We start from the raw sequence: 25,811 nt of genomic DNA, 5'->3' as shown, positions 1-25,811 counted from the left end.
ACCAACACTAACGTAGTGAAAGTACGACCGGAGATACCGGCGGCGTGCGAGTGAGCGCGTGGTGGCGAATCCCCGGGCCAACAGTCCGGGCCTCGCCGGTCTGGGCGGCCCCTGCGGGTGCGCGGAGGAGGCGGCGGAGGATGGGCCGCGAGGCGGGCCGGAACGGCGGCAGCGCGGGCTCCGGGCGCCAGGGGGCGCCGTCGCGCGTGCGCGCCGGGGCCAGCGCGAGCCGCCGGCCGCCGCCGTCCGTCCGCCATGCGCGCGCTGCTGCCGCTGCTGAGCGTCGGCCGAGGGTGGCGCGTGGGGGCCGCCGCCCTCCCTCCGCGCCGAGCCATGTCCGTGTACCGCACGGAGGAGCGCGGCCAGCCCCGCTCGCCGGACTACCGCCTGTTCTTCAGTAAGTCGCTGGCCCGAGCTCCGCGCCGGCCCGGGGGGAGGAGCCGCGCCGCCATGCTCGGCCCCGCCGGCTCCGCAGCCCGCGCCCGGGCCGGGGCGGCGGGGCAGCGCGGATGGCAGCGGGAGCGGCGCGGGTGCCCTCTGCCGCGACCCCGGCGCCGCGCTCCGCCCGCTGCCCTCCAGCGCCGCCCTCCGAGACGCGGCCGAGCCCTTCCCCCTCCGCACGGACGCAGAACTTCGGGGGCCGAAGACTTCACTCCGCAGCTTGAGTTTGCAGGCGACCCCGCTGTGAGCGCGGGCGTGCGTGGGGCGAGGAAGTGGGAGGGCAGTGTGAGCCCGGCGCTGGGATAGGCTTGTGTGCAGCTGCCGTAAGGAAACCTGCTGTTTTGTGCGGTGACCTAAAGCCACAGTAAACTGAGTTTATACCAGAAGTTTGCGCCCCAGAACGCCATCTACAAGCAGAAGACTGGCTGGCCTTCTGGCAAGAGGGTGCCACCACCCCCTCTTGCCGTGCACATTGAAGGAGAGGAAGTGTCTGGTGCTACGCTGGGTTGGCTACCAGAGACAGAGAAGCTCCTGGCTACTCCCCTTTTCTTTTCACTTTGTAGGTCTTTTTAACAGTCACGGGAAACAGTAGGTCGAGTTGCCTTCACGCCCCCATTGACTTCAGACTGTCGTGGCAATGTAAAGATTTATGCACACCTGTTAGGAGGTGCCGAAGTTAGAATCTCGGAAATTCATATTTTCTGCTCTGAGACCCATCCTGGGCGAGTTTCTTAACTTGCTAAGCGTTAGGGTTTTTCGCCTTGTAAAACAGGGCTGCAGAAATCGCTGTGAGTTCAAAGTGTAACTTGTAATCCTTAGTAACTGTATTTTGATAGCTATGGTTACCTTTCTGGAGATAAGGTTGAGGATTATTTTATGGTAAAGGAGCAAAGCTAGCTTAAACTCTTGGCGTTTTGTTTTGTTTTGATTTGAGACAGGGTCTCACTTTGTAGCCCTGGACACCTGGAACTCACAGTGGTACACCTGCCCCTACCTCCTGGATTGAACACGTGGGGCATTTCACTTGGCCAAGCCTTGAAGTTGTAATGCCTCTGGCACTAAATAGTTCCTTCACAGTTACACTCTATTTTCTCCTCTATGCTACAGTTTTTTTTTTTTTTCCCCACCCTGTCTTGATTGGTTAGGTCTTTTTAAAAGGGAGGGTGTGTACACCGCAGGAGCCTCCTTAGACAACAGTCTCAAAAACAACAACTATAAAAATAAAACAGCAACAAAGCAAAAAGGGAAGCCCTTAATAAGTATGCTCATTTCTGAATGGATAGTATTCCCACAGTTACAAGGTAACAGCTACTGGGAATGTCTTTAGAGCTGCTGCTATATAATGGCAATTAGCTTCCTAAGCAGAGAAGGTTGTATGCATAATATGGTGAAAATGTCTTAGGTTTTCCACAAGTACAGAAATATGTCCTGAATGTATTCTGTCAGAAAGAGACACACTAGTCTTGCAACAATGTCAGAATTGATTGAATAACAGTAAGTTGAGAAGCTACATGGGTTTGTGGGGCCCCACTTTGCCATCTAATCTCAGTTTCCTTTGATTCCTGGCCCAAGCACACAAGTTGTTGGCTTTTTTTGTTTGTTTGTTTTGTTTTGTATATGTATGTTGGAGGCCAGAGGTCTTCAAGTGTTGTTCCTCAGGTGCTGGCCACTGGTTTGTGTTGTTTGTTTTGCCTTTTTTTTTTTTTTTTTGACATGATCTCTTGCTGATCTGGAGATAGGTGAGGTTGGATGGCTAGTAGCCACAGAGCTCTGCCTGTCTCCGCCTCACCAGCACTGGTATAATGACCATGTATCACCATGCCTGGCTTTTTCACCTGGGTCCTGGGGAGTGAACTCAGATCCTTACTCTGGCACAGCCAAGGACTTTGCCAACTTAACTATCTCCCCAGCTCAAACAGGCTCTTTCGTTCCCATCTTAGTTGCTCTTAACTCTGAGATCACACATTATACACCATTCAGCTAATACATCTATGTGTATGTTTTGTATGTTACAAAATGACTGCAAAAGAGTCAAAGAGGCAGTAGCTGTTGTAGGAGTTCCAAATGTCTTACAAAAGAATGGCAGAAGCAGGCAGAGGCAGAGAGGATCCCTGTGGGTGCTGGGGAATCAGATAAGCCAGAGGTTTGAATGGGGCCAAGAGCCACAGGGTGAGAGTTGAGCTGAGCTTCATGGTTAAATCAAGTGATGAGATCTGATAGACTAAGAGCAGAAGGAAGGAGAGGAGGACCTCCCCTATCAGTGGACTTGGGGAGGGGCATGTGTGAAGAAGGAGGTGGGAGGGTGGGATTGGGAGGGGAGGTGGGAGGGGCTTATGAGGGGATACAAAGTGAATAAACTGTAATTAATAAAAATAAAAACTCAAGTTGTCCCTGTGAAGTGTAGGCATCGTGAAAGCTGATGTGCAGAACCAGGTCCAGTCAGAGGAGTAGGCCAAAGGAATTCTTGTAGGCTATGTCTGGAGCCCCAAGGACAGTTGGGAGCTCTCTGTCCAGGACAGGCAGTGTAGGCTAGATAGAGAGCGCTGAGAGTAGACATTTTCCCCCCTTAACTAAAAGCTGGAAATGACCTTGGTTCTGTCCTGGCCAGATGGCAGGACTGCAGTCAGGGAGTTCTAGTTCCTTACCTCTTCTCCTAACTTCTGTGTGATTGAAAGTCTAGACACTAATCCCAGTCTCTGCCCATCTTCTAAATGATTTTAGAGACGGTTGGAGGGTGGGTGTTTTAGTAGCCTTGGAAACTATTGAGCATGGGCATACAGCTCTGCAGAGGCTCCATGAGGAAAAGCAATTTCCTCCAGCCCAGAAGAATGTGCCTTTGGTTCTGGGGGGAGACAAGTCATTCCAATATACTCCAAAGATTAGAACATTGTGTTTCCTCCCTTAAGAGTAAATCTATCTTGCCAAGAGTGGCCTTCAGGGAGGCTCACCCAAAGCTGTGCTAAGAAGATGGGAGGAATAATTACCCCTTCCATGAATAGTAAGGATAATGTATTTATCCTTCCCAGGAACACCACCCCCAGCATAGATGCTTTGCAGAGCTCCCATCTTGTAGCACTGCTGAGCTCACCCACTTTTCTGAGTTACTTAGAAAACATAACTTTTTTCCCCCAAAGCTTAAACATGACTTTCCCTTTCTCATTCTTTCTCTGAAGCTACCCGTCCGCCTTTCACCTTGTGGCTGCTTACAAGCTATGGCTTCCAAGTCTTCTTCCAGGTAGCTGCCTCGATTCACAGCCTGCAACCTCTGATGAATTTTCTCTTGAATTCTAATAGGATTGCCGTCACACTTTCCTTTCAAGTTTGTTTCTAAGTTCTTTTATTAATGACTAGAAACCCCAAAGAGGAAAGGCAGTAATATATGATTCCCAGTGTGGGGCTCCCCACAGTTTCTGGGAACATGTTTTTCTTTATGTTGTTCAGGTGAGGATGTTGTATCTTTTCCTTTATCTCCTGTGTTTGGTAAGTTCTTAGGTCTGGTTTTTCTGATAGGATTTTTTTTTTTACGTGTGTGTGTGTGTGTGTGTGTGTGTGTGTGTGTGTGCTGGCACACATACCCTGCTCTCAAAATAATATAACTGATTATGAAGATTGTAAAAACACAGAGAAAACCTGTTCAAGAGCGTGGAACCTCCAGCACAGTTGGGCCAAGCACTGGATTTGGAGTGGGAAGGCCTGGATCTCAACCTCAGTTCTCCTGCTGCGTGTTGCTGGGCAGGTGGTGGCAATGTTCTTCTGGAGGCAGTTCTGTCTTACAGACAGCTGTCCTGCAGGCACCGGATGCATGAATAACAGAAATTCAATTAATCTATGTTGGACCAGGTCTGTGGCAGCATCTCTGAGGCTATACAGTCATTTGTTGTTCATTTTTAGTATCAAATGTACTTAAGAATATTCTGGAACTAGGATGCCATTAGTAAAATTTATTTTCAGTGAGTTTACTGAATAGGGCAGAACAGAAGGGAAAAACAGAGAAAAGTTTTACTGAGGTAAATGGCAAGAATCCAAATAAAAGTGGGTGCTATATGGGGGAAGGGTTCAAATGGCATAATTCTTATGGAAAGGGGACTTAGACAGTTCCTGTACCTACCCACCAGAGGGCACTGATGGCCCAGGACTCTTCTTGCTGAAAGGGGTGGATGAAGTGATAGCAGTGTACTTGAGGGTGAGTTGGAGAAGGAGATAGAAAGGAAATAATGCTTTTTATCCAGACAGTCACAGTAACTGAAGGAGAGTTTGAAGGGGTGGTAACATGAGATGAAATGCCAACTACTACTTACATTTGTTATTATAGTAACTCATTGTAATATCAAAAAAAAGATGGCTCCAACCTGTATGATGCGGTGCTGGGTGCCCATAAGCAGTTCAAATTGTTCGAGTTGTTTCAGCATAAGAAAAGCAAGATTTAGAGGCTGAAATCGTTGTTCAGCATTGTTACAGAGGAAACATTGCTCATATTTCAAACATCTCAGGTCTCTGAGATTTCAGTACACTTGGAGATAAAAGCATTTTTGAGCTTCAGTAAGTTTTCTTTACCTCCTTCACAATAACAGTAATGGCTGATGGAATGCTCTTTTAATATTGATGTTGAACTTTGTAGAAATATAGAGACACGAAACAGGGTGGTGCAAGAGCAAGCGCATGGGGACTTCCTGCCTCCCCTCTGCTCTGTCACCTTTCTGAGTTGACTTGCTGAACTTCTGTCACTTCCCTTCACGTTCCTGGATGTTGTTTTATAAATTGTGGAATGAGAGGCTTGGACCCAGTAACCGTTTCCCAAACTATGCTTACTCAAACACAAGCATCCATCAGACATTAGTTTTGCTTTCAAACATAGGGTTTAGTGGCTTAACTAAATCATTTCATTTTATTGCCATATTATTGGAGAATAATAACATATAAAGTTCTGAAAAATTCTGATGTAAGGTAGCATGTCCCAAACTTTTGAACCATTGGGCTTCTTAGGACATTGTTAACAGCCTACTGCAGTGTTTCTCGACCTTGGGGTCACGACCCCTGTAGACATTTGACTGAACCTTTCATCATGGTTTCATATCACATATGCTGCATATCAGATACTTACATTTTGATTCATAATAATAGCAAAATTATAGTTATGAAGAAGCAATGAAAATAATTTTATGGTTGGGGTTCACTACAACATGAACAGCTGTATTAAAGGGTTGCAGCATTAGGAAGGCTGAAAACCACTGTCCTAGTGGCTCTGGAGTTTCCTGGAACTCAGTTTGAGAAGTAGCATATAGGGCGATTCCTGCAGCTTCTAGAGGACGCTGTGCGATGTGCAGGTCATCAAGCAAGGCATTTGAGTTTTAGTTCTGGCTTTACTAAGACAAGTCACATGACTGAGCTAACTGTGGCATGATATCTTTGGCTTTGGGTGACAACTTTTAGCTCAGTTTCTAGCGTGGGGATAGCAGTAATCAGAGAACTACCTTGGCCCTTTATATACATAGTGAGGTATATATAAAGGTGGTCAGTGTCTTGTGTGCAGTACATACCGAATTATTTCACTTCTGTTTTTTGTTTGATTTTAAGAAATTAGACATTTTTTTTTTACTTTGAGAATCTTACAGTTGTATATAATAAAATCTCACATCTATTCTCACTCTCCTTTTCCAATTCTCCCCAAATCTTTCCCAGCTGCATTCTTTTCATTGTCTTTTTTCTTTTTAATACTTAATTAAGCTTAGCTGTAGCTTCCCATATGTGCATGGACCCACTGTGCGCCTTAGTATTGGGGTCGTCTATAAGTCCTAGGCTTACACCATTAGTCTCATGTCTTGGAGTCAGAATTTATATGGCCAACTTTTCAGTCTGTATTTCCGCTTCACTGCACAGCATATTACAGTTCCCACACGTGAAATAAATCACCTACCTCTGCCCAACATTTTTCCATCTTTTGATCAAGTAAATGAAATTAGTGTGTTCATTACCTCCAGTATCAATTGTTTCTTTGTGGTGAGAACATTAGAAGCCTCTCGTCTGGCTGTTGAAAAGTGTGCAATCCACTTTATTAGCTGTGGTCAGTAGCGTTCTGTGGAGACTGGTGTAACTGCCATGGTGTGCCTTCAGCCAACCTCTCCACTCTCCTTCCCCTATAAACATGCCTATCCCTTATCTTTTTCCCACATCTGAGTCATTGGCCTCATAGCCTTTTGGGACATATCCAACTCAACTTTTGAAATAAAGACATCTTTCTCTTTCCATTTCCATCTTTGCCACATCTATGTCATCATCATCTTTAGTTGACCAATTGCAAAACCCTCCTGATTCTTTCCCTTTGGTCTTCTTTCGTACCAAAGACACATTGTCCCTTTTAACATGCAGAAGATCTGTCCAAAACCACTGTTCATCCTATTTTATGCAAAAGAAATTTGAAGAACTAAGTTGGGTTCTTTATGCTCTGATGCTACACATTACCCCTGAATTCAACACCTCTTTTTTTTTTTTTTCTTTTTTCTTTTCCTCTTTACCTTTGTCTTTGATTGTTGCATTCCATTCCTGGCTGGCTGGCCCCCTGGGTGTTTCTCAGCTTCTGTGATGCCCTCTCCTTCACACCTTCCTCCATGTCTGCTGGACCCTTTTACTTCCTTGAGGCTGCTGGGAATACACGGCCGGTGTGCGAGACCCCTCCTAGCTGTCCAAAGCCGCTGCTGCTCGTTCCTCACCCTGATGTGTTTTCTTTTATGATGCTGAACATTCCCACTCTGGTTTGTACATATTCATCACCTCTGTCTCCCAGTAAAATATAATGTGCTTAAGAACAGGAAATTAGAATTGGTATTCCTAGCACATAGAATCGTGTTTGGAAAAGCAAATGTGTTCTACAAATAATTACCAAATGAATTAATGTAAGGAAAGCTAGTAGATAGGAAAAACAAAACAAAACAAAAAATCAGAAGCCTGAGGATTTGAATATTTAAACATTAATGGGGGGAGGGATGGCTGCTTGGTTAAAAGCACTTGTTGCTCTTTCAGAGGACACAGGTTTAGTTCACGATAACTCCAGTTCCAGGGAATATCATGCCCTCTTCTGAATCCCACAGACACTAGGCATTCATATGGATTACATACGTGCAAGCAATATACCCAGTATCATAAAAATAATGGAAAACCAAACATGTATTTAAATATTCTCATTCCCATTGTGCTCTTTCTCAGCCTTACCCACAGCATGCCACATGTCTTGCTAGAGTTACCTGGTTGCCAGGGTAGAGAATGGAAACTAATTGCCTGGAAGAGGGGAAATGCGACTGTAGTGAGTCATTTATTTGATAACTGCTGAATGCCAGTAGGTGCTAGCTACCTTTCCATGCCTGGAATTCAATAGAAAGTATAACAAAACAGACAAAACCAAGAGCCAACAAGAACTCTCAGTCCTAGTGCAGACTGCTCATGGCCTGGGGAGAAGGGCGTAAAATTTTAGTGAGATAGCACCATTGTTACATTTTAACCTCTGTTTTTATTGAGCTAAACTTGGGACTTAGTATTTGTTTTTTGTTTAGTCAGCTATTTTTCAATAATTTTATTAATCATTTATTTTGGCCTTTTGAACTAGCATCTTACCAGTTCTGGCTAGACCTTCCTATGAATTATAAGTGGAAACTGTGAATTATACTGTTAGTTTTCTCCTATGGAAATGGGTGGCAGTTTAGTCTAATTCACTTAGTAATGAGTCTCTTTTCAAAAGTCAAGATTTTTTCCTACGTGGAGCATTAGTCTCCCTTAGATATTTTGTGCAGCGGGTGTTGGAAGCCAAACACAATATTGAATTAAATGATTTCAGCAACTGAGTATGGGTTAGCTGGCATATACATTCTCATCAGGCTGCAACAAGTTTGGAAAGTCGAATTAAAGTTTAAAAAGCTGTAAAGTTAACCTTGCAAAAAGCGTACAAGTTCCAAAGCATATCCGGGCCTTCTCGCTATAAAGAGCGGCGTGTGCATGGCGGTAATCCTGTTGCTTTTTCCTTTGCAGAGAATGTAGCTGGTCACTACATTTCCGCCTTCCATGATATTCCTCTGAAGGTGGACTGTACAGAGGTAGTATGTTTACTTGTTTGGGGGATGAAAAACTTCTTGTATATGATAGTATGAAACTGATACTTCACTATTGCCTGAAAATGCTTTTGTAGAAAGCCTTGAAAGTAAAGATGTGGTTGGCAGAGACCAAGGAGCTGGACCAGTGCTCTAAGCCTCCTTTCTGACTTAAAATCTGTGTGAAGCTGGGAAAAAGGAGGTATTTGTGGTCTGTGGAGTTTACACTTCGGTGGGAATTAAGATTCAAGGGTGGTAGAATGGGACATCGGTCCACTTTTCTTGAACCGTAGCATAGGTAAACATTTGTGGTGACTTATGTGCTAGCCACTGTGCGAACGAGTTATTTCCTCTAACCCATAGTAAGTTGCCATTACTATGTCCAAGCGCTGTAAGGCAGCAGGCATCTCATTGGTTTGGGTAACAGCCCACAGCTGGCAAGTGTCAGGAGCAAAGTATGGAACTGGCCTTTCTGACCATGGAGTTCCTGCCCCTTACACTCTGAAACAGAGATGTGCAGCTGGGAAAACCTAGTGTCTCATTAGCTTTTCTCTTAAAAACCGCTTGATAGTTGGAAGGATGTTGGTGAGGTAGGAGTATCAGAACCACTGAAGGGAGAGGTGAGAAGGCCTGATGTTTTGGGACATTTAGGCAAGTGCTCAGTGCTTGCCATGTGTTATTGCAATTCTGATGGCAGCTACTGTCATTAACTTGCTGTTGCCCTTGGACACAAATGTGGGTAGGAGTGGATGTGGAACAAAGGCAGACACAATCTGTGGGTGTAACATTCTGTATAGAATCTGAGGATAAGGCAGGACAGATTATAAGGCAAAAGGCCAGTGAGTTTTAGAGGTGCCAAGAGCAAATAAATACACACAGCATTTAAAATGCTAGCAGGCTTCCCTACTTTTGAGCCAGTTGTGATTTCTGTACTCTGTAGTGTGGGATGTTGAGTTTTCAGAACAAGAATAATGTTTCAGGGCAACGTGACGTGGAATAATTTTCTGTTTTATTTTGTTCCTCCCTTTGTAGTGTAAGCCTTCCTTCGGGCGTGTAGGCCATAGACCCTGTGTGAAAGGTGTAATCTTTCTTCCCACCCCACTGTGAAGTCTGGCTTAATTTAAAAATGCTTAGTGGAGGCGTAGTAATCACACCTGGGTAGAATTCACAGGCAGGAGGTCTAGCCAAGCGCTTTCACAGCTTGTTACTCAAGCTCCCAGGAGCTTCATTTCAGTAATGAAACGACTGTTTGCAGAGCAGCTGCCGGAACCTGCCAGTCTCCTTAAACTCGGCAGTGAGCCTTTGCTTGCTTCAGGCCGACTTGGGAAGTCAGGTGAAAGAGTACTGGACTTTCTAGTCCTTTACTTTTAACAGTTTGGCACTCTGTTCATTTGAGGATGGGGATTGCTGAGGGAGACTGCCCAGGTATCTCTGATAGGTTCTCTGTTGAATCCAATTTCTGGGCAACTAGTAGAACTTGTACACAATAGGGGTGTTTTCGCAGCTGTGCTGTGCATCCTGCATTCCTTTATGAAGCAGTCCAGTCATAATCGCCATCTTTACTCTTGCAGGAAAACGGCATTCCCAGAAAAAAGTCACGAAATGATGAATATAAGGTATATTTTAAGGTTTTTATTGTTTCAGTCATTTAAAAGTTTATTTTGTGTATATGTTATGTTTGTGTGTGTGTGTGTGTGTGTGTGTGTGCGTGTGTGTGTGTGCGCACGCGCACGCGCGCACGCGCACGCGCGCACGTGCACATGTGTGCACATGCATATGCATGTGGATAGGAGGCCAGGAGAGGGTGCCAGCTCCCGTTCAGCTGTCATTACAGATGGTTGTGAGCCACCTGACTTGGATGCTGGGAACCCAGCTTGCGTCCTCTGGAAGAACAGCAAGTCCTTTTGACCTTAGAGCCATTCCCCCAGCCTCTTGATTCACTTTATACTGTCTGTTAATGGGCTTGGTGATAGTTTGCATTGTAAACTATTTGAATCTTGATGTGTATTCCTTTAAATTACATAATGATATTTTAGCCACATTGCCGTGAGTGGAGCAGAGAGAGGTGGTCTGCCATTTTATTTTAGTTGGAAAATAAATATCAAAACTCATTTCCTGCCAGGTGTGGTGGTGTACACCTTTAATATTAGTGCGTAGCTGGCAGAGGCAGGTAGGTCTCTCAGTTTAAGGCCAGCCTGGTCTGGATAGCAAGTTCTAGGCTAGCTGGAGTTACATGGTAAGACTGCCTCAAAGCCAACAACTAAAGCAGAGCACATGTCCTGGTTCCCAGAATTGTCACTGCCTTGAAAAGTGCTTTCTCGTGTTTGTGATCTTTGATGCTATGCAGTGGTGGTCAGCTGTGTGGTATGCGGTGAGTTGGGCAGCCTCTCTAACTGCAAGAAAGGACTTCCAGCATGCATGGGTGGATGCAGAAGACAGGCACTAAACATTTTATGTGTGGGGTGGAAACTTGCACTCTTATTTCATTAGAAGGCTATACTGATTTTCATGTAGCACACAGTCCCCCAGTGCCAAGTGAAAAAAAGGGGGAGAGTGAATAAAAATGTTAATGTTTTTTTTTTTTGTTTTCTGTTTTTGTTTGTTTGTTGTTTTTGAAATTGCAGAATTTGGTCAATATGGTTGTGGAAATACCTCGATGGACAAATGCCAAAATGGAGGTACAGATACGAACATTAAAATGCTAACTTAAACATAGCTGTTGGTCAAGTTTGGAGGATGGATGACAGACTTCTCTTGTGAACTTAGACCTTAATTTCAAAAACAAAATGGCTTGAACTAAATGTTCACTTTAGAGAGTGTTCCTCCATTTTCTTTCAGGCATGCGTTTATGTGATTTTCCTTGCCCTTCTCTTGACACGATGGGAACACTTTCAAGTTTTATACAGACTGCTCTGTATTTAGTTCATAGGCACAGATAGAGTGTTTTGTTGGGCACTGATGGCAATTTCGGTTTCTGGGAACTCTATCCTTCAGAGTTTTATGTTGCCTGGGAACAGCGCCCCCTTTGGAATCTGCAGATCTTACCCAAGAGCACTGACTTTTGCCTTTTTAAGTCTTTTTAAAAACTTTATTGTAATCTTTTCCATGAAACACAAAGCTGTCAGGAATCCCTTTTCTGCTTGTCGTTGCTTGCTCTCTTCCTTCCGTTAGAGGACCCTTTACAGTTTGGAGTAGTTCCCAAGTGTGGCGCTTTGTTTCTTTACTTCACTGTTTTATATCTTATGTTTTTGCCCTTTTCTGATGCTAATGTGAAGATGTTTGGTAAAAAAAAATAGCTTTAAAATGAAGTCACTTGACAAAGATCTAAGCTTGATTTAAAAAAAAAAACTTTCTGTAAATAAACAATATATATTTATAGAGTACAAATGTGACTTGCGAATATAACAGAAAAAATTAAGTCAAGTTAATTAATATACCCTCTGAAATCTTTTTCTCTGGTGAGGTCATTTTAAGCTTTTACTCTCAGCAGTTTTGAAATGTAAAATACATGTTCACTGCCTTTCGAATAGGCCTCAAAGCACACAACAAAATAGTCTTGCCTAAAATTTTTATATTCTTCAGTCAACATCACCATTTGTTCTGCGTTTTAAATTTTAATTTTGTTATTTTAATTCTATTTAGTTACGAACTATGACATAAAAGCATAAACATGGTGCCATGTTACATTTAAATAGATATATAATATCTGAATCATGTTGAGCTCCTCTCTCTGTAAACGTACATAATGTCCACAGTGAGCACTCTTCGGGTTCCTTCTACCCTTAGAAACGTGCTTTCTTGTTTGCAGTTGTCCCCTCACTATGCAGATGGTACCAGAACCTCAGTCTCCTCCACCAGGGATCAAGTTTCCCCACCCTTTCTCACCTCCTGCTTTTTGGAGCCTTTTGCTACCGCTGTTTGGCTGTCAAGCTCTAGGAGATCAAACATGGAGCCCATTTTCTTTGTCCATCCATTAGTTGGTGGGCTTGTCTCCATCCCTTGGCATTTGTGAATAGTGAGGTGCCATGTAGCATCCTGCCCTCCTTTCCTTTGCCCTTGTATCTGGATTGGAGTTGCTTGCTGGGTCAGTTCTGTTCTCAGGTTCCTAGAGAACTTTTGTGCTGTTATCCACAATGACTGTACCTCAGCTGTGTGAGACTTTCCTTCCTGCATCCTTCCAGCACTTAGTATCTAAAGTCTTTCTGATAGTAGTCTTTCTTACTAGAATGAGGTGAACCCTCATTGTGGTATTTTATTATTGTTGGTAAACATTTCAGTGTGTGTGCGTGTGTGTGTGTGTGTGTGTGTGTGTGTGTGTGTGTGTGCGTGTGTGAGTAGACAGCTTTTGGGAGTTGGTTTTCTCCCACAACCATGTGATGTGCCTGGTACACAAACTCAGGTCTTGATATCAAATGCCATTACTGTCTGAGTCACCTTGTTGGCATCCTCATTGCTGTGACTGGAATATTCCCGGTAGTTATAATGACCTTTTTTTCTTTCTCTCTCTTATTCCCGTTGACAACCCGTATGTCTTCTTTTGAGAAATTTCTAAGTCTACTGCTCATTTTTTTTATTGTTTATTATTATTAGTTACATATTATTAACTCTGTATTCCAGCTGTATCCCGTTCCCTTATTCCCTCCCAATCCTACCCTCCCTCCCTCCGCTTCTCCCTGCCCCTTTCCAAGTCCACTGATTGGGGAGGACCTCCTCCCCTTTCGTCTGGCCCTGTTTTATCAGGTATCTTCAGGGCTGGCTGCAAAGTCCTCCTCTGTAGCCTAGCAGGGCTGCTCCTCCCTTGGGGGGTGGGGAGGTCTCTTTAAAGAGCCTGCCATTGAGTTCCTGCCAGAGATAGTCCCTGTTCCCCTTACTATGGGAAACCAATTTGTTATTGAGCTACCATGAGCTTCGTCCGAGCAAAAGTTCTAGGTTATATCCATACATGGTCCTTGGTTGGAGCAACAGTTTCAGAAAAAAACCCTGTTCATTTTTTAATTGTATTTTTGTTGTTGTTGTTTGCTTTGTTTTTCTATTTAGCTGTTTTTCTCCTTGTGTGCTTTGGATTTTAACCCTTCTGCCAGAGTGTTATTTGAAGCATATTTTCTCCCATGATGTATTTTGTGTGTTTACTCTGTTGATTGTTTCCCTGGCTGTGCAGAAGCTTCTTAACTTGTTGTAATCCCGTTTGTCTGTTCTTGCTTCTATTTCCTGTGTTTTTTGTGGTCAAATCCAAAGAGTTATCTCCACCAATTTTTCATTTTATCTGTTTTGTTGTTGTTGTTAGCCCTTTAACAGTTCCTGCCTCGCACTTCAGGAATCCATTTTCAGCTGGTTTTTGAAAATGTTTGGGGTATACGGGTTCAACTTTGTTCCTCTGCACATGCCTGTGTTGTCTTCCCAGGGTAGTTTCTTGAGGAAAGGTCTCTTCCCATTCTGTGTTGCTGGCACCTCTGCTGAAAACCACTTGTATTCTCTTTCACCTGTGTGTGTCAGAAATCAACTCCTGCAAATTTCATCTGGTTTTAGTACTGTGGGTTTGTAGTGTGGTTGGGATTTGATAATGTGAGGGTTTTTTTGTTTTTCCTTTTTGCTCATTTGCCTTAGCTTGTGTGTATGTGTGTTTCCATGGAAGCGTTGAGATTTGTTCTTCCTATTCCTGTTCTTCTTAAATGGCTTTGGAACGTCACTCTGGATCACAGTGACCCTGATTCGTGCTACTTCAGTACAGCCCTGGATGTCCTTCCCTTTGTGTCTCCTTTGATTTGTTTTCATCATCTACTACAGTTTTCAATAGGAACAAATCATTCTCTTCCTTCATTCAATCTATTTATTGTTTTGCTATAAATAAGACAATCTCTTGATTTCTGCTTTGAATGGTTCATTAGTAGTATGTTGTAGGATTTTGCATGTTGATTTTTTTTATCCTGAAAATTTGCTATATTAGTAATTTTAGGTGTGTGTGTGTATATGTGTGTTATCAGTAAACAGTGGCAATTTTATTCCTCCCTTTCTTGTTTGGATGCCTAACTGCTCTAAGGAAAGACTTCCAACATTATTGTGCTGAATCAATAGCAAGACCAAGCATCCTTGACTTGTGACAGATCTATCCAAAAAGCCTTCGGTCTTGTTTTTGTGTGTCTGTGTGAGTATACTTGGGTATTTGCAGGTGCTTCCGAGGCCAGAAGAGGTTGTTGGGTGTACTTCTCAGTCTCCACTTGTTCTTTTTGAGACACTGTCTCTCCCTGAACCTACACTAGAGTCAACTCATCTACACTGGAGGCAACAAGCCCCCATGATGCCCCTGTCCCCACTGTACTCAGAGCTGGGTTCACAGGTGTTTGTTTGCAGAGCTACCTCGCCTGTCACATGTGTTGCTGTCTGAACTCTGGTTCATATGATTGCAGAGCATGCTCTGTTAACCTTGTAGTCATCTCTCTAGACCAGTGGTCCTCAACTTTCCTCAAGCTGAGACCCTTTATTACAATTGTGGTGCCCCCCCAACCAAAAAATATTTTTGTTGCTACTTCATAACTGTAATTTTGCTACAGTTATAAATTGTAATATAAATATTGTGGGGGCTGACCCACAGGTTGGGAGCCACTGCTCTAAACCCTCACCAGGGTAAACACCTTTGAGTTAACTATAATATCATAAGACTGTTGGCAGTAAAAGCCCCAAATAGCAACAACAACAACAAAAATGTCTGAACTTTTGCCCTCCTGACTTTGCATTCATCTTACTGTTTTTGTTTGAAACAATGTGCTGTGTAAATAATGTAAGCCTAAGTCTCTAATAAGATATCTTTTTTCCAGACAGTTTTTCTTACATGGTACTTGTTAATTAGTAATGACAATTGACTTTCTTTACTTTGAAACACCTTTGATCATTAAGTTTGGATGTGAATATTTGGTCGTGCTATGGTAGATTTAACATCTCTTCTTTGTATACAGGGTTAATCATTTCATCCCCTCTTCCTGTCTTCCCTGTGATCTGCCTAGATTTCCACCAAGGAGCCACTGAATCCCATTAAACAAGATGAGAAGAATGGAAAACTACGCTTTACACCAAATATCTTCCCTCACAAGGGCTATATATGGAATTACGGGGCCCTCCCCCAGGTAACATTCCTGTTACAATGATAAACTTTTATGTCTTCTAATGAAATCATCTCGTGAATCTGTGAACTTCCTGAATTTAAATTAGCTCTTAGAACATATCAGTTTCAGAGATTTGTGAATTAAAAAATGTTAATGTGGCATTCATTTGTATTGGTGAGCTTAACTCCAAATCATATATATCGATCACTCAGATTCTTGGCCATATAGAAGATTGACAGTTGCCATATGAACACATCTCTTTTTGTGGGCTTGGCTGTTGTCAGAGGAACTGTTCCTTTAAGTATGCTTTTATATACATTTCTCTGACAGGATGGGTTTTATTTTTAATAAACCTAACAGGTAAGTTGAGTTAAGTTACATGTGGAACTCACTGTTAAAAGTCCAGAATTCTGACTGGAAATGAAGGAATTCAAGGCCTGTGTGATGGCAAGTCCTCATTCCTGGTATGGAATCACACTGCCATTTTTGCCCCTTTTTTAATTTTCCTCTCAAGTTACTCACTTTTTGAAGTAGCAACACTTCCAGATTATTTAGTGAGTAAAACTCAACGTGTCTGATCCAAAGTCTGGATTTTGGAGACCTAGAGAAACAGTTTTTTGGTTTTTTTCTTATGATCATAAACCCCATTCAGTCATCAGCTGCATGGAAGTTTAATGTTTATATTTTTATGTATTTTTAATTACATAAAAATCTATATGGGGGACTATGTAGGAAAAGGGACAGCTGAGCAAAACAGATGTCTGGTTAGGATAAACGTTCACAAAAAAAGAAAGGAAACTTTTTCTTTCAAGAGCCAGTCTCCCTTTGATGCAGCTAGACCACCCACTTGGATGCACTCTTGTTTAAAACTGGCACTTTGGAAATGATGAGACATGAGAGTGTGCATTCAAGCCATGAAGGCCATCGCCTTGACTTCTTAGGCTTCTAGGTAGATGATTCTGTTGGACCTAACAGGAAAAGGTTAAAAACAGCTCCGTGTTGCTTAGGAGATTATGGGAGAGGAAGATGCATGGGTGAAAGGAGGGCCAAAGAAGGTACCGATTGAGGCAAAAACAATGGGCAAAGTTGAGCAGTTCCAAGTAAACTAATACTCATTTCTTGAGCTACTTCTTGAGGACGGTGTGCTGGAAATCACCGTGTGAAAAGAGGAGAGGGAGTTGCGGGGTCCCGCAGAGTGATGGATGCCTGATTGGGTGGGCTAGAGCCAGGCTGTCACATCAGCAGTGCGACCTTCTTCTTTGTCCTTTTGCCCCTCTCTAGACCTGTAACGTGGAGAACATGCATATTCACTGCACGTGGCCATGCTGAGGCGCAGACACGAGTGTGTCTGTCACGCACTAGTGTGTGATAGACAGCACTCAGTCTGTTATCAGTAGCAGTTGTGTTGTCTTGATGATTAGGTTGCTTCCTGATGCTGCAACCCTTTATTTAATACAGTTCCTCATGTTGAGGTTATCCCCAACCATATGTTATTTCCCTGCTACTTCACAACTGTAATTTTGCTACAGTTATGAGTCATAATACCTGATATGCAAGATTTCAGATATGCGACCCCTGAGAGCCACTGGCTTCACATCATCTGTTCCTTTCCTAAAGTTATTTACAGTTTGATTAGAGCAGTCAACTGATAAGCCACTGGTTACAGGGTAGCATAACTGATGCTATTAACTCTTACTGAATCTATTATAAAGCATAGTTGGGCGTGGAAGCCCACACCTGTAACCTTAGCACTTGGGAGGCTGAGGCATGAGTTTTGCCAGTTTGAAGCTGACCTAGGTTATTTATAGCAAGGCCTGTTCTCAACCCAACCCCCACCCTCCCAAAAATAGCAAACAAAGGAAAAGCAGATCTGCTAATGAGAAGGGAAGGGGTGTGAGATGATGATTGAAAATGGACCTTCTTTGGTTTTCTATTTAAAGAACAGGTACATTTTTCTGCACTTCCCTGGTGTGTTTAAACTTTCAGGGTGTTCTTACCTTCCCTGGTTTTAGTCTGTGAGGTACAGTTGTTTGTTCTTGATTCAGCTGAGTGGAATATGCTGTGCACTCTCCATTATCTACTTTTCATTCTACATCCAACATCTACAGTGATGTTTTAAAAGTAAAAATCTGGCCCAGTATGATGGTGCACGCCTGTCATCCCAGCACTTGGGAGGCAGAGGCAGGTGGATCTCTGTGAGTGTGGGGCCAGCCTGGTGGACATAGAGAGCTCTAGTACAGCCAGGGCTAATAGAGTGACCATCTCTTCCACCCCTGAAAACAGTTGGCTCAGTATCATCTGTTCCTTTTCTGAAGTTGTTTGCAGTTTGATTAGAGCATTCAACAGCTAAGTCACTGGTTATAGGGTTTCCCATACAAGAACCTTTCAGTGGTTTCCTATTGGTAAGAAAATAAAACCCCAAATTCTTAACCTGACCCTACACTGTGTAAGACTCCCAGTGTTCTAATGTCTGGGCCTGCACAGTGCCTCTTCATTCAGCGCACACTCATTGGTGCTTCATATTTGCCAAGGAATGTTCTTGTTCTGGGTACTGGATGAAAAGCAGGGATAGAAGTGGTAAAATCCATTGGGAACTTTTATCCCACACAGAGAGTCAGACAGTAAACAGTTAAATGTCAGATGGTTAAAAATGTGAAAGAAAGGGCTGTAGTGATGGCTCAGCTGTTAAGAGCACTGCACCGGCTGCTCTTCCAGAGGACTCAGGCTCCACTCCCAGGACCCTCACAGTGGCTCACCACCGCCTCTAACTCCAGGGCCCAGGGGATCCAGTCCCCTCCTCTGACCTGGGGAACCAGCCACACCCATGAGGTACACATACATAGTGTAGGCAAAATGCTTACACACATAAAATAAGTAAAATTAATTTTGAAGAAAGAATGTGAGGGGAAAGTAAAGCGGGGAATTGGGTTATGGGGAGTGCAAGGAGTGTTTCCATTTAGGCAGTGAGAAGATCCCATGAATTGTCATTGTCTGAATAAAGACCTAACAGAAAAAAGGGAAGAAGTAGGGTGGGCCTTCAGAGGTGGAGGATAGCCATGGGAAACAGCACACAGAAAGGCCTGAGTTGGTGTAAAGTGAGTGTATCCAAGTAACAAGGAGAGTGAGTTGGCTAAGAGAAGGCTAGGCATGAAGGAGAGAAGCAGAGCACACCTGCCCTCGCTTCCATTTTCAACCAGAGAGCCTCACTATCCCTTAAACTCAAACTGATTTCAGTGTGTGTGTTTGTGTGCACATACCCATATATAACTTCAATCCATACACAGTTTCACTAACAATTGTATATGTTAGTTACTTCCCACATAAAAATAACTCAGTGGAATGCTTTTTTTTTAGAGCTGAAATTCCAGAGACTGCTTATGGCAAGGTATAATTCTACATAATATCTTTTTTCTGCCTGATTATTGATCAGACAGCTATTAGAATGGAAACCAACTACTGGTCCCTTTGTGATGCTGTCTCTCCTCTGCACCTTCCCCCTTTCGCCTCTATCTTCCTCATTCTACTGCCCATCCTCCAGCTGACTCCTTTTCAGTTTTCACACCCGCTGCCCTCCTTTTGGAATACCCCTTTTCATTTGCACGCAGCCCACTGACTGGAATGTTTACTGTAGTCCAAGTCATCACGATGTCTCTCAAGTTTCCTGTAAATCTTTTCACCTTGCCTATTGAACTTTTATTACTGTTCCCGTGTTACTTCTGCTCTTTCTAAATTCCCACCAAATTATAACTGACCATAATTTATTTTGTTTGCTGTCTGTTTCTTGAAGTTACAACACAGACTCCATTAACACAGGGATTCTGTTATTCTGGCATTTATATTTCAATTGGACCAATTTGCTTCCTGGCACATGGAATTGGTGATCATTTATTTCGTGTTTGTTTGATGAGGCTGACCTCAAACTCTGTGTAGTCCAGGATGGCTGCATATACCTTCCTCAGTCTTGCCAAGTGCTAGGATTACAGGAATGTAACACCATGCCCAGCAGTGAACACGTTGGGATAAATAAGTTAATGACTTCCTTGAGGTCATTGTTTGCTTCATAGACACACATGAATATTAGGTCTATCTGGTCACCTATATTTTGTCTGGGCCGAGCAGGAAATATGTTGAGTACAGTTACCAAGTCAGCTGTTTGGAAGGACATTTAAGCAGCAGACCACTAGGTAAAAATCTTGCTGACAAGCTTGTGACTCAGCAGTGACATCATTATCTCAGACACTCAGCTGCCTGCCTTCTCGCACACAGTGCTTCCCGCTGACTCTGACTTTCTTTTACTTTCTCCTCCCCGAGCACTGACTTCTAACTCGTTTACTCACGTTTAACAAGGTTATTCCAGTATTCCCTCATCTGAGCTCATATTTAAAATGTTGTCTGGATAATATTAAAGATACTTCACTTGTCTGAGTTTTTTGTTTGTTTTGCTTGGTTTATTTTTTCATGGCTTAGTCTCCCTTTAAAGTTAAGCCTTCAGTTAAGCCTATGGTGTTGACGAGTTTATTATGTTAAACTTCACTATAAATTTGAGTCTTAGACCACAAATATTGGGTGGTGTTATTTATTGGATTCAGAGCCTGAGACAGGAGAGCAGATCTCTCTAGGCTGTTTATTCATCTGTGTGGTGATGACTCCTACCCGGAAAGGCTATCGTAATAGGAGGTGTTGTGGGCAGGGCTAAGCCTTGTAGTTAGTTCTCGGTCATATCAGCTCAGCAATGTGTACGGCTGTCTCTTTTCTTCTTCAGTGATTTTCAAAGAGGCCTGAGGGCCAGAGCATGGTGATTACAAGCACATTGGTTACTATTGACTGGAAAGTAATGATCTCCAATTCCTGTACAGAGCTAGGGTTTGTTTTAGGGCAAGTCAAAATGTATTCTGATTTCGTGTTAACAGATTTATAGTCATATCTTAGTAGGCTGTTTATGGCTTTCTTTTAAATTGTTTTGGTTTCATACTAAGACTTTTTTATTTTTAGATTATCTACTAGATAGGCCTTTATGAATCAAATTGTGAGTTATATACTTATTCTGTTTACTGAATATTCAAATTTTATGCATATTATAACAGTTTATAGTCTTACCAGAATTATATAAGGCTCCAGGTGACCTGTATCCTATTATTTTGGGTAAACAGATCTCAATTCTTTGAAATAGTGTTGAATTGCAGTTTTAAGTTGTGTTTCTCAGATCAATGACTTTTGTTACAGTCATAAACCATTCATATTTCTTTTTTTTCCCCTCAGATTACTTGTTTATGTCTTTAGCCCATCTTGGCCTGTTTATCTTTTTTCTAACTTAGCTGATGAGTTTGAGTGTTCCCATTTTGATACTTCACTGGTCTGAGTTTTGTTTGTTTGTTTGTTGTTTTGTTTTGTTGTTGTTTCCTCTGCCCTGTTATACACTATGCTTCCAGTAGAGGGCATCCTCAAAGTTTATATATTTCAAGGTTTCCTCACCTGTTGAAATTACAGTTTTCAGGGTTACTTAGTGTATACCGTTTTGTAATTTAAAGTAAACCTTTAAATGTAAAATATTAAAGGCACAGGTGGGAAAGGAACCAATCTGTGTTTTGGATTTGTTTGTTTTTGTTTGTTTGTTTTTTGTTTTTGCTGGTACAGAAAATCATGAAGAAATGTTCCTGAAATTAATAGTATTGAATGGCTTAAGAATGTTTCATTGTATTTTTAATCCTCAACATTAGGAACTAAATTGATAGATAATATTGAGAGTGGAGTAGGGAGAGTGAATTCAGTCAGGCAAACAACAAACAGAAAAATTCACCAGTGGGCTAGAGAGATGGCCCAGTGGTTAGGAGCACTGTTGCTCTTGCAGAAGACCGGGTTCACTTCCCAGTGTCCGTATGATGGTTCACAGTAACCTAATTGCAGTTCCAGGGGATCCAGCTCCCTCTTGGCCTGCACAGGCACCAGGCACACATATGGTACACAATATACACATGCGAGCAAACATTTGCACACATAAAACATGTCTTAAAAAAAATCTCCAAAGCCATCTTGCATACATGTTATCAGAGGACAGTTTTGTCTTAGTATAAGGGACGAGGGCTGTAGAGATGGCTTGGCTCACAACCAGAATCAACAGTGTAAGGAAAGAATTTTCTAAAGTTGATGTTGCTCTATATAGGCTAAGTTATGTTATGAATCTGTGAGCTGTAGTATGCATGGAGACTGTGAATGAACACTAACAGTCAGGATGAGAGTAAGGGAAGGCACAGCAAAGAGGGAAGTGGGAGGCAGAATTTGCTGTTGTTACTGAAATTTGAGCATTGTAAGTTCTGATTCACACTGGAGTCTAATCCTGTCTCTGTCACTGAGACCACAGTAAACCATTTCAGTTGTTGGTATAATGTGGTGGATAATAATGTATTCCTCACAAGGTGTGTGTGTTTGTCACAATCTGTCAAAGGGTTAACAATTACATTGGTTGTCATTCTTGTATTAATAGAATTAGTACAATACTTGCTGAACCTGATTTCTTTGTCGTTTTGTTTTGTTTAAGTATGGATCAGTGGGTTATTATTGTTTAGACTGGAAGGAAAATACTGGCATATTTTCCAGTGTTGCCTGTAAGTAAGTACACATTTTTACCTACATAAAATAGAGAAAGTAAATTTGGGTAATGTAAATGCCGGGGTAATAGCAGTGGCTGAATCTTGAGATGACAGCTTCTCATCCCTTCTAATGTCAGTTTAAGGCAAATCATTTTAGTCAATTTCTGTAGTTTGATTCAGAGTCAAGCCGTTATGAAGCTTCTGGGAAGAGATAATGCCTAGGAGAGATTTTAATTTGAGAGCAAATTCCCATTACATTATTCATCTCCAAAACTGTAACATATATTTTGTAGCCAAAGGGTCATCATCTTCCCAGTAGACTGGAAGAGGTTGACTTATTTGCATCATTTTGTCAGATCTTGAAATTCCGTGACAAAGTAGAGAAGCTGTTAAGGGAAGGAAATGAGACAACGGTAGGTTTTTCTTTGCTACAGTAAATAATGCCTCGTCCTTTGTTTGGAGAGGGGGGCCATTCCTAGCAGCAGGAGGCGTTTAACCAATAGGAAGTTCATTTCAGACGTCGGCTCTGTAGGACCCCACCTGTCAGGTGGAGCAGCGAGTGTCAGGAGCCACCGGTGAGACAGGCTCCAGCCGTGGGATCGCTCCAGCTGAAAGTCTGAGATTTGTGAACGTGGGTTCAGCCACTGACTGGGCTTAGAAGGTGAATCTTTGGAAATGACCAGCCGCATTTTCAGCCCGAGCGGCAAATCTGTTTTTATTATCACGATGCTTTGGGGGTGCACTGGTGTGTCAGCTCAGAGCCGGAGGAACTTCACGATCACGTGGGAAGATTAGGGTGCACTGCAGTGAGTGTTGACCTGCGCTTCCGCCTCATTTCTGTTTCCTTTTGTTCTGTTCTTTAGACCTGGGAAGACCCCCATCTGAAGGATAAGAACACAGAATTCGTTGGAGACGACGACCCCCTTGATGTTTGTGAAATAGGCTCAAAGGTTTGTGTGGTAGGCCGTGTTAGTCCCCGCATGTGTTTTGGTTTAACCGTGCCGTACGATTTCATTTGGAAGCCTCCAGTTCTTTTCACTCTTCAGAAGTCTAAGCAATTCATTGCTCTGACACCCAGACCCTTTGTGTATCTCCACTTCCTTTTCCTAAGTCTGGGCTTGGTAAACCACAGCAGGTGGAATCCAGCCGCCGCCGCTGCTTTCCGCCGCAACCTGGTTCTGATTAGGTACGGGACACAGCTGTATTCGTGTGCGCCTCGTCTGGGGCTGCTCTTCCATCCCGGCAGCCGCGCTGAGGACTTGTCACCGGGACTGTCAGGCCTGAAATATTTGCCATCTGAGCCTTTAGTGGAAGTTTGCCAGGCCCGATCTTGACATTCTTCTTCGTTGTCTAGAAACTTCAGTCCTGATGAAAACCAACCGCTGGAGCTGGGGAGTGGCTTCAGTGGTACAGTGCTCGCCTAGAGTGTGTGATCACCTGAGCTCAGATCCCCAGAATCCAGGGAGAAACGCAAGCACAGTGACACACACCTGTAATGCCACGTCTGGGAAGGCAAAGACAAGCTGACACCTGGACCTTGCTGGTCAAATAGCTGGGCTAAATAAAAGGAAAAAGAAGCCTAATGGATGACACTGGAGATTGTCTTCTGACATGTATGCCTGCAAGTAAACACACACACAAAAGACCCTCCTCTTTTTTTTTTTTTTTTTTTCAATGCAGTTTATTCAGGAACCTTGAACAATCATCTGACCCTGGGGAAAGCCAGCCCACAGCTTAAATAGCCTCTGGGTAGCCAACCCAGGCGTGCCACGTGGGCAATGCAGATAGGTCCACATACATGGAAGCAAGCCAGATCCTCAGCCTTAGCCAAATGTGGAATTGTTCGTGACAGAGAGCACTCACCATCGGGAAGGTGGAAGGCGGAAACCAGCTCCATCTTTAAGGCACAGCATTCCGCAGCTCTCTACAGTTCCCCCTTTTTGTTTTAGATGCATCAGGCAAGAGTAGAGGTCTGATCTCTGATATTAGAAATAAATTGGGACTTTGTACCGATGTTCATTTAGGTGTCATCCACCCAAAGAGCATCAGACCCGTCCAATACCTTTTTCTCAGAGGCGGGACCTGGGGTATCAACCCGCATGCAATCAGACATGCTCTTCTCTGGGTCCAAAGCGGCTGACCCTGAGTGCAGTGCTTAGCCTCGCATCCTGAGTGTAACATTTTAGCTTTTTATGGTATCCAACCATGCTTGGGGCGAATGTCCTGCTTCAATGGCTGTAAAGGCCTGAATGATCATGGCTGCATCACACTGTTGTGAGACTCTAATCTTGCATATATACCACAGGCAAACCAAGGAGACCAACACCAGAAGGCCTGCTAACGCTCCCATGCCCGCCCATTCCTTCAGATGATTCATGGCTGCAGCAATCCATGATGATAATCCTGTGGCTAGTCCTGCGTCCACTCTGGTAGAATTTACTGTGACAATGGCCACTCTCAGCTGCTCCATCGTAGTATCGAATTCTCTAGTCCAATTACCTAAAATATAGCTAGATAATTGTTTAGACAGATTTGCAGTACAGGAAAAATTCTCATGTTATATGCTAGTGACACAAAGTCCAGCATACTTTCATTGACAGCCAAGTTGAGCGATTTGCCATAGGGTATCAATTTGCTCCTGCACGAGGTCAATCCTCTGATTGAACACCATCAAGCTTCCTTTTAGTTGAGCATTAATTCCTTTATGTACAACTAAGGCATGAGCTACATTGGCTAAATGATTATTCAGGGTCTGAGCAGTCTGCCCAGTATGACTCATGGCTAATGCCCCGGTGGTAGCTCCAACAGCCGCCAATGAGATGGTAGTAACAGTGGTGGCTGTAGTTCCAAGATCCCTTTTCTGTCTGAAGAGAGTCATAGCGTGAGGGGCATCAATGGGCACAGGCACCCAGTGAGGCATGCGAGTAACCAGGGCATACCTAAATTTACTAGCATTCCAGCATTGGGCAAAAAAGCAAGTATCATTACCACAATTACTTGGCTCTATCTGGCTAATAATGAATAAAAATGGGGGATATAGACAAACAGGTGTGGGCTTATAGGAAATATTATGAGACGCCTTAACCCCCTCGTTGAAACATCCTGCGTCAGTTCTAGAACTAGCAGTGGTGGTGTTCGAGGTCTGAGTAGGTTCAGGAGACCATTGCCCCCAGGGGCGAGACGTGCTCCATGCCAATTGACTAACTCCATGTTTTCCTCCACTTTTTTTTTTTTTTTTTCTTTTCACATCTGCTTCCAGGCTGCTAATTCCTGTGGCTAGAAAGTCCACAGGCCTGTGGGCTGGTACTGCTCATTGACTCTTCTGTCTCTTTCTTCTGTTCCTCTGTTTCTACAGTATTTGCTACTAGTTTGCTGTTGTTCTATGCTCTTCCTGTTTTGGTGTGCCTTCCCAGGAGAGCCTCTAGTCTTTTGAGTTCAAGCTCCTGTAGACATGAGCAGAGTTGAGCTCCCTCATCATTCCTCTCAGAGCTGTATAAGCCGGTGCCTGCCATTGCCCCCAGTATCTGTGCTCTAGATTCCACACTTCCTGCCTGTACATGGTGTTTTCTTCTCCTTCCTCTTCAATACCAACAACCCCTGTTTTACCTTCA

At 43.3% G+C, this 25,811-nt stretch overlaps 1 protein-coding gene across 3 annotated transcripts in view; it reads left to right on the top strand.

The window, feature by feature from the left end:
• Positions 1 to 209: 209 nt before the first annotated feature.
• Positions 210 to 25,811, top strand: part of Ppa2 (inorganic pyrophosphatase 2) — a 67,704-nt gene continuing 42,102 nt past the window's right edge. For 2 of the 3 annotated variants that reach the window (XM_060392672.1, XM_060392670.1), the window contains exons 1-6: positions 210 to 397; positions 8,458 to 8,522; positions 10,088 to 10,132; positions 11,141 to 11,194; positions 15,515 to 15,634; positions 23,064 to 23,150. In XM_060392672.1, the coding sequence (XP_060248655.1) occupies positions 256 to 397; positions 8,458 to 8,522; positions 10,088 to 10,132; positions 11,141 to 11,194; positions 15,515 to 15,634; positions 23,064 to 23,150 (513 nt within the window). In that variant the 5' untranslated portion in view covers positions 210 to 255. The remainder of the gene's footprint in view (positions 398 to 8,457; positions 8,523 to 10,087; positions 10,133 to 11,140; positions 11,195 to 15,514; positions 15,635 to 23,063; positions 23,151 to 25,811) is intronic. The other variant, XM_060392671.1, reaches the window with a different exon arrangement.

Source organism: Meriones unguiculatus, chromosome 10, assembly GCF_030254825.1.
Source record: "Meriones unguiculatus strain TT.TT164.6M chromosome 10, Bangor_MerUng_6.1, whole genome shotgun sequence".
Lineage (NCBI taxonomy): Eukaryota > Metazoa > Chordata > Mammalia > Rodentia > Muridae > Meriones > Meriones unguiculatus.
Note: the sequence above shows the minus strand (reverse complement) of the source record. Positions and strands in the feature narration are given on the sequence as shown.